General features: G+C 39.1%; 1 protein-coding gene across 1 annotated transcript in view; it reads left to right on the forward strand.

Moving 5' to 3' along the window:
* Positions 1-7,764, forward strand: part of LOC119416513 (protein Wnt-7b) — an 11,844-nt gene extending 4,080 nt beyond the window's left edge. Inside the window, exon 2 of the mRNA XM_037683745.1 lies at positions 6,983-7,764. Within this exon, the coding sequence (XP_037539673.1) occupies positions 6,983-7,462 (480 nt within the window). The 3' untranslated portion in view covers positions 7,463-7,764. The remainder of the gene's footprint in view (positions 1-6,982) is intronic.
* The last annotated feature ends 1,688 nt before the right edge of the window (positions 7,765-9,452 follow it).

Raw genomic sequence — 9,452 nt, forward strand, 5'->3', positions numbered from 1 at the left:
TCTTTTAAGCTCCATGTGGAAAACTTGGTAAAGAAACTGAAAGTTAAACTGGGTTTCTTTTTCAGAAACAGATCCTGTCTAACCCTGAATGCTAGAAAACGCCTTGTATCTGTGACTTTCCTTCCCTAGGTTGATTATGGTGATATTATTTACATGAACGCTCCTACAAGAACCCTGCAGATGTTGGATGCTGTCTATCATGGTGCACTAAGATTCATAACTGGCTGTGATTATCGTACCCACCACTGCACACTGTATTCACTGGTTAACTGGACACCATTAACTTCACGCAGACTCTCTCACTGGTACATTTTCATCTTCAAATCACTTCTTGGTCTGCTGCCTTCATACATCTCCTCCTACATGTCTCTGCGTGAGTGCAGCTACGGAGTGCGCTCTCAGGACATTATTACATGCAGTGTTCCCTCAATGAGGACTGAACTAGGCAATAGGGCCTTCTCCTATTCCGCTCCTGTTTCCTGGAACATCTTACAAAAAGATTTGAAGCTCTCGACCTTGACCTCTCTAAGTGTCTTTAAGAATCTGTTGGACACCTGGCAGGGACCAATGCTGACATGTTCCTGTTTTTAGTTTTCTACATTTGTCTTGGAATCTAGCTGTTTTTTGTTTTGTTACCTTTTCCTTTTAGCCATCCTATTTGTTAACAAAAAAACTAAAAAAAAAACTGTAGTATGCTTTTTTATAACTGTTTTGTTGTTGCTGTTGTCCATTGTTGTCATCTTTCTTTGTTGAAATCAGGTCTCTCTTGTAAATGAGTCCTCGAGGCTCAAAGGAATTTACCTGTATAAATAATGGTTGATTGATTATCTCATTTGTCTCTGTGTCCCTGTGATGGACTGGAGACCCATCCATGGTATCCCCCCATCTCTCACACAGTGATAGCTGGACATAGACACCAGTGACCCCCGCGACCAGAAAGGGAAAATAACGGGTAAAGCTAATGGATGGATGGATACTCCAACAGGTGCATCTTGAACTCTGTGTTTAGACTGAGTGTGACATTGTCTTCTTTGACCATTTATAACTCTTTGTTTGAGTTCTGAAAATGTTTTTGACATTGAATTGGTTTGGTCAGATGCCTCCTCAAAACTTAAATATTGTGGGTCCTCTAAAAAAAAGTTCACCAACTTTTTTTATAAGAACATGCCAAAAAAGCCAGTTACAAAGTCATGTAAGGGGATTTTGTTCCAGTCAAAACCCAGTTTTACAAAGTTTTTGTTGCTAGAACAGGTTTATTTTTTGCTTTTCTTTTGTTTGATTGGAGGGGGATCAAGCAATCTTTAGAAGATAATCTGCTCATATTGGGCTAATCACAAACAGATCAGAGGCTTTGATGGACACAGTTTAAGTAAATGTTTCCATGCATATGTCAGGCTCCCTGTGCCAGGCATTCCTTGTGGTTTTTTTGTGCTGTGCATTTTTGGAAATCCTCACTCTGAATCAACATCCGCGGCAAAGCTGACAGCTGACCCTGGCTTTTTATGTAGACTGGGGAACTCATGTTTTTTCAATCAAATGTCTTTAAACTGGGAAACTGTGACCACATGGGCGCAGAGGCAAGACCGACAAAGGTACTGAGCGTCACTTGTGAATGTTCATGAGTATCGGATAGAAGCAATGGCTTGTGCTTCAGGAAAGGGGCCAGGAAAAAGTTGCACGAGGAACTAGCATCTTACACTACAAAAACACATCCTTTTTTTAAAGCAAGTTAGGGATTTGTAATTGGGTAAAAGCCTCATGTCATGTGAGATGTATTAATAGAACCCATTTGAACCCCACTTTCATTTTTCCCTGTAGCTTTGACAACATTTAGTAGAACCCCAACCGGGTACAACCAGGTTTATGGAGCTAACAAAGTTAAATCAGGTCCTGTGAAGTGGTTAAAAAATAAAATATATATTTTTTAAAAATGTTGAAACATTTCGTCTTTTGTCCAAAAGACTTCTTCAGTCTGAGGAGCTGCACTAAACTCAGTCTTATAAATAGCACCTTTTCATAGTGGATCAAACAGTTTGTTGATGACATCCAGAACTAATCAATCAATCAATTCAACTTTATTGTCCATAACATTCAATGAAATGGAGATTTGTCTTTGACATATGGCTTATAAAACAAAATAAAAATGTAATTAAAAACTCTAAAAAACTTAAAACCAAACTTTGCTAAATCAATTTAAAACATTCAGTTAAAACCATTCTAAAATACACAATACATCTGTTCAGAATCGGAATCAGAATAAGCTTTATTATCATTGTACTGGGATACAGTGAGATTATGTTCATATAGTCATCCGAAAGATGGCCAGAGTGCACGTTGCTGCTGCTACAAGAGCACTGCCTCGTATTCTTTATCAGAATGCATCTTTAGATAGAACAAGATAAAAGGCCATGAAGATGGATAGTGGTATTACAAAAAAGATCTCTTCACATCTTGTCCTATCAGGATACAATTTGAGACATCAAAAAGCTCTACCAGCAAGCACATTTATAGACACATTACATATGCATTTGATGTCAGTATGTTGGGATTTGTCCATGAAACACTCCCAGATAGGACATAGTCCTGATAAGGTGTTGATATTCATCCAGCAGTTCTGATAAGCCTGCACAGAAGTTTTCAGGGGTGCGATAGACAAAGCTTTTTCCTTAGTTTACCCATGTCCCAGGAGAAAGTTGATAGTCGACCTGCATCCGAGGCCAAACAGGGGAGTCAGATTCAGATAATCCACAATTGTTGATTTTCTTCAGGCAGACTGTTTTTTCTTGTCATCCTTGAGTCCTGCTGGTACTTTCAAAATCCACAATGGCCAGATTTGTAGGCATTCAACTGATCTGTGATATGAGCCTTCTTCAAGGTTGACTCGTAACATGCTGGTGAGTCCTAGAAGCCGCAGGTGGCCTGTGATTCTCACAAATCGCTTCCATCTTATGGTTTAGCTTGTAAATCATCTGATTTTGAGTACTCGTAGCACAAACCAAACCTTCACACAGACTTGGCAGTTTTGTCATGGCTGAAACTGCTGCCAATGTCTTCTTCAAAAGTTGATGACAAAGGGACCCATTGATGCCAAAAAGCAGAAACCTTGCTATCATGAATCCAATTATATAAACGTCTTCGGCATCCTCCTGAGACATAACTGAAAAACACATCAGCTGCCAAACTCCCCACGGATCCTTGATGTATCCTGCAGCGTGAATCTCAGCAGGACATGAGGGCTCTCCAGGACCCTGTTGTTTTGTTTAAAAGATTTTGTTGATTGCGTTGCAAGTCCAGCTCACCAGATCCATAATAGTATTTTTCCTTACAAAAGATGTGTACCAGGCTCTCTGAGGGTACATTCACACCAGCCCTGTTTAGTCTGCTTTAATCGAACTCTAGCTCGTTTTCCTAGGATGTCCGGTTCGTTTGGGGAGGTGTGAACGCGCCATCAAACTCTGTCACGGAACAAAAAGGCGAACTCTGGCCCGGGCTAAAACCTAGGTCTTGGTCCGGTAGAAGAGAACTCAAACGCGGTTCCAATACAATGTGAATGTAATCAGACCGGGCCCCGCTCCACAAGCAAGAAGTGGAGTACAGCGCAGGACAAACAAACATGCATTTCTCTGACCTTATATGGAGCTGTAGTCTGCCTTGTGTGAAAAACAACATTCTCCATGGTCTTCTGTCTCATCTTCTGCTCATGCTGAGTCCATTTTTGAAAAATGACAAAATATAACTCCTAAAACTGCTAAAACTTGATGCCACTCCATTTTTGTTTTTATTTCCAGAAGAAGAAGAAGTGTCTTCAGAGGTTTTTGTGTCGTTTGTTTCAGTAGTTCTTGGTGCAGCGCCCCCACAGGCGAGCGGGGGAACAGGTTGGTTCAACAGGTTGGCTCGACTACACAGTGCAGTGTGAATGCAAACGCACCCGCTCAAATGTCAACAAAATGTCATGAATATTGGTCTCCAACCGAACCGAGTCTACCAGACTGAATGCACCCTGAGACACACACACACAGAGTAAAACGCAGGAGGAAAATGAGGACAGGGGAGGGAGAGGAGAAGGCATTTGCCTTGAGCGAGAGCAAGTGAAGAAAGCACTGTACACATGATAAAGGAGGACCATCAAACTAACAATTGGTCGTTAGTGCCCTGCTCACCGCTTGCCATTCACAGGGGGCTGGGTGACTGGGGGCTGGGTCTCTGTGTCCAACTGTCCCCCTCTTTCAATGCTGTTATTGCTAGTATCACTCAGCCCCCTGTGAATAATGAGCAGCCGTCAGGGCATTAATGACCAATTGTTAGGCTGATGGTCCTTTTTTAATTATGTTTTTATTTTCATGTGAACAGCTAGTTCTGGATGTCAACAACAAACTGGTTGATCCACTATGATAAGGTGCTATTTATAAGACTGAGTTTGTTGCAGCTCCTCAGACTGAAGAAGTCTTTTGGATAAAAGACAAAATGTTTCAACAAGTTTTTTTTATTAAATTTTTTTTATCCATCCAAAGGACCTGTCTTAACTTTGTTAGATTTTTCTACCTTGGTTACTGAGCATCCATCAGGACAGCTTTAATAACATTACTTTTCTTTCCCACATTTGGAAAATAAATTTCAAATTTAAGGTGTAACATTTCTTAAAGGAGTGCATGTCTCCTGCTGTCTTTCGTGCCAGTTTTAGACCATCATTTTGCAATTAACAAACTTTGAAAATTATGTTTAGCGTAATCTCCTGTGATAAGACGCTATGTTACAATCAGCGTATGTTTTGAATGATTTTCAGCTACTACCACACCACATCTTTGTGCAATTACTGTAAAACTAACTTGTTTAAAACCACCTATGTGTCTTTAAAGTCGTGGTAGCCCTCTTGAATCAGGCTGACTCCAAAAGCTTTTCAGTTGTAGATGTAATTCACATTTGCAAATTTGATTAAAATTGTACTATTGGTTCATGAGATTGTTTGGTAACACACAAACACACTCAGGCATGAGCAAACTCATCATCCACCTTTGAAGCAGCGAGTGATAAAAAGACCAATTCTTGAAAGAAAAGTAATTCTCCTGACAAATAGAGAGTAATATTTCCAAACAATATGTTATTTTAGCCTAGGACATTCCTATACCACTTGTTGAAGCACCTCTTTAAATTACTGGTTTATAGTTTAAGGAATCAAATAATTTCCCAGTGTCCTGTTTAGCTGTAAAGCTGGTGTGTGTCATATTTTGAAATGCACGTGTAACACATTTACTGACACGATGATCTTGATTCAGATCACCTAAATGACTGATGGCTGCAAGAAAGCTGTGCTCTTTTTCCTCCAACACTGATGTGGTTTGGAGAAGAGAAAATTACAGGATGGGCTATTACCACTCCATACAGTGTACCTTGTCTCAGAACGTGCCACTACATGCACTGCTATGTGGTGGAAAATTCAGAAATGTTTGGATTTGTCTGTTTCACTGAGCTCAGAAGTGATCCACACTAATGATGTCTGGATAAGTGCCTGTAGCAGCAGCACAATCATTATTTACAAGAAACATCAGTGGAGATAAAAAAATGCCTTTTTCCTTTTTAATTGCACATTAAGACAAAGCCAGAATTTGCCTAAAACTTTTTATTATAGGTCTGTGAAACTGGAAACTGTAATTATTGGCAGCAGTCCAAGTTTAACCTGTCAAAATAGATATGTAGTTCTGACAGTTTAATGAGTCTTTCATGGGGAGAGGAGTGAGATCGTGTAATAATGAGAAGCACTGCTTTTTATTAAACTCAATTCAATTCTGTTAATAAGAATCTGTTGGACTCCTGGCAGGGACCAATGCAGACATGTTCCTGTTTTTAGTTTTCTACATTTGCCTTATAATCTAGCTGTTTTTTGTTACTTTTTTTTAGCCATCTTATTTGTAAAAAAAATAAAAATCTGTTTGCCTTTTTATAACTGTCTATTGTTGTCGCTGTTGTCCATTGTTGTCATCATTCTTTGTTGAAATCAGGTCTCTCTTGTAAATGAGTCCTCGGGGCTCATTGGGATTCACCTGTCTAAATAAAGGTTGAATGAATGAATGAAAAATTCAGTTAATTTATATAGCGCCAAATCACAACAGAAGTTGTCTCAATGCACCGAACAGAAACTTCCACATACATATAAACTAGTAAAAGTTATGAGTTAAATGCAGATAACTAAGTTTGCTATTGTAAGGGGACATTCAATGATGACAATCTCAGACTTCTCTTCCTTATGTATCTAAGGAAGGAAGCAGACACGTTGAATCTTCACTTCGTCACAGTCTCCCATCCCGAGCAAACACAAAAGACACAGTGGAAAGGAAAAACTCCCTTTAACAGGAATAAACCTCCAGCAGAACCAGGCTCAGGACAAGCAGCTATCTAATTTAGAATCAGAAACAGAATGCTTTTATTATCCTTGCACAGTGAAGTACAACAAAATGACTTTCCGCACAGCCATCCTAAAGATGGACAGAAGTGTATGGGGGGCAGCAGCTTCTGCTAATTTTAGCCTTTTCCTATTTTTTATTTTTTATTTTTTGCATTTTATGCTTCTTTCTGATAATATAAACTTGTGTTCCTTTCAACCTCTTTGCTAAGTTCAACTTTATAAAGATTTTTGGTAACTTTTTAAACTAATTTTGTTTGTAATTTTGTTTCTGTTAATTTTACTGCATTTTTTGCAAATTTCAGATTTTTTTCCATCTATTCAGCCTTTCTGTCTATTAGCTTGTTCTGCTCATTTATGCTGCATTTCTGTTCTATTCAGCTTTTTCTACACATTTCCACCATATTTTTCTACTGCTTTATGGTCTTATTTTCCTGTTAACAGTTCATCAATGAAACCTTTGCTCCTAGTTTCAACTTCTTCAGCAGCCTTCAGCAAAAGTCATTCAGCAATGAACATTCTCACTGCATTTTCCCAGGAAATGCAATTTCTCTAGTGTTTTACCTTTGCTCTCTCACTTGGCAGGTTTTAGAAGAAAGAATGAAGCTGGAGTGCAAGTGCCATGGCGTTTCTGGCTCCTGCACCACCAAGACCTGCTGGACAACGCTTCCGAAGTTCCGCGAGGTTGGCTACATACTCAAGGAGAAGTACAACGAAGCTGTACATGTCGAGGTCGTCCGGGCAAGTCGGCTGCGCCAGCCCACCCACCTCAAGGTGAAACAGACTCAGGGCTACAGGAAGCCCATGGAGACGGACCTCGTTTACATTGAGAGGTCACCCAACTACTGTGAGGAGGACGCAGCCACGGGAAGCGTGGGAACCCAGGGACGCTTGTGCAACCGCACCTCGCTGCACACAGACGGTTGTGACCTCATGTGCTGCGGCCGGGGTTACAACACGCACCAGTACACCAAAGTGTGGCAGTGCAACTGTAAATTCCAATGGTGCTGCTTTGTCAAATGCAACACGTGCAGCGAGAGGACGGAGGTGTTTACCTGCAAATAAAGCTGCAGGAAACTCAAATTATCAGGAAGAGTAGCACCCAGGAGTAGCTGAACGAGCATGAACCGGACAGAGTGGGATATCCATGTGTCTTTGACCAGTGAGAAATTAAAAAAAATGGAACAAATGGAATTTACACTATTAGCTCTTCATTGCGTCGTTTTGCACAGCAGAATCTATCTAATTGCTTTCCAGAAAGTAATTGCTAATTTTCAGTAGGTAGTAGCCCACAATTTTACTGTCACATTGTGATCATGTACTAATGCATCCATATTGAAGATTGGAGTCCCCATTACAAATAGAAGAAACAGTGCTTTGCACTGCGTGCAGAGCAACTCAGAGGAACAAGAAAACTTGTCGGCGGGGGGGGGGGGGGGGGGGGGGGTATCAGCTGATGTGAGGCAATGAGAATAGATTTGTCAAATCTTTGCTAAAAGTGACTTTTATTATTTTATTTTTATTTTTTTTACAGATTTTGTTGTGTTTTTGCTAAACGGGAGCTTATGAGTGAATCTTGACAAGTACCCTCGTGACCGGTTGAGGCCGGTGTTTGAGGTGTAGATAAACAGGACATGTAAACATGGTGCATTGTGCACCTATAAAGTTTAAGTGGAGAACTCTGCTGCCAACTGGAATATGGTGGAGAATGTTTAGTTTTCCAGTAACACTGGAACTGTCTGTTTTGAACACTGAAAATAAATTGTCTATTTATGTTATTGTATCTTAAAACAAAGCACTAACGAGTAGAAATGTCTTCATTGTACTAAATGTAAAGAAAGAAAAAGTTTTTTTTCTTTTTATAAACTCTTGACTAAAGATGTGTCTATTAGAAAATATTTCCATCTAAAACACTTTCATTTTTCTTTGACAAAACAAAAAGAGAGAGAAAAAATTGCTTTTAATGCTGCTGACATGCTAACAAAATCATGACTGTGTTTCACATTTAAATATCTCATCATTCTGGGTTATTATAGTTTGTTTGCAGTCCCATGTTCCCACACACTTTTTTGGACGATTTTGCAACAGTGGTTGGAAATCTTGGAGATGAAACATTAAACTGCCCAGATCCTTCAGAAAATTATTAAACATGAATTTTTAAACTACCTTGAATGTGTTTTTGAGTCATAAACTTATCATTTCTACTTAGAGATCATTTATAAAATGCTTCTACTTTTAATTATTTTGCCAGTTTATCACTGCAAAATCAACCAAAAAAAAAAAGACTAATAGTTTTTTTTCCTATTTTTTTCAATCTTGCTAAACACTAAGTGAGGGCTGATATTTTCCATTTCCTTATTATTTATGACAGTTGTGCAATGTTAGTGATTTGAACAACAAATCAAATAAACATATTTGAAAACGGCAAAAATCCAACATACTTAAATAAATATAGTTGGTAATGTACAGTATGTTCATACAGAGTGAACTGAGAGTGCAACAACATTTGATGAAACTAAATAATTTTTTCTTTGTTTTTATTTAACTGTTTTATTTTTTTCAACATCAATCTGTGATCTATATTGATGATCTCAGGATGCATCTTTTAAAGTAAGCTGACATTTAAATCTTGATCTTCATATAAACCTCCAGCCTCCAGTTAGCATCTAGATATCTGCATATTTCAGAATCAGAATAAACTTTATTGGCATTGCACCGAGATACAACGCGAATATGTACGTACAGTCGTCCGAAGATGGGCGGAGTGCACGAAGCTGCGGCTAAAATAATTAGCGCGGCCTTCTTATTCTTATTCAGAATAATATTTTGCTTAGATAAGAAAAGGAAAGAAAACATGAGGAGAGATGGCAAAAAAAAAAGATTTCTCACACCGTGTCCTAGACAGGGCACAATTTGAGGCATCAAAAAAAAACTACCACAGCAAAGCAACATAAACAGACGTTATACATTTACATATAGGTGGTGAAAACATTGAATTTTTAAGGGAAAGTCATAGCATAGTTCAGAGCCCCCCCCCCCCCCCCCCCCCCCCCCC

The sequence above is a fragment of the Nematolebias whitei genome, chromosome 10, assembly GCF_014905685.2.
Source record: "Nematolebias whitei isolate Nwh7 chromosome 10, NemWhi1, whole genome shotgun sequence".
In the NCBI taxonomy this organism is placed as follows: Eukaryota; Metazoa; Chordata; class Actinopteri; order Cyprinodontiformes; family Rivulidae; genus Nematolebias; species Nematolebias whitei.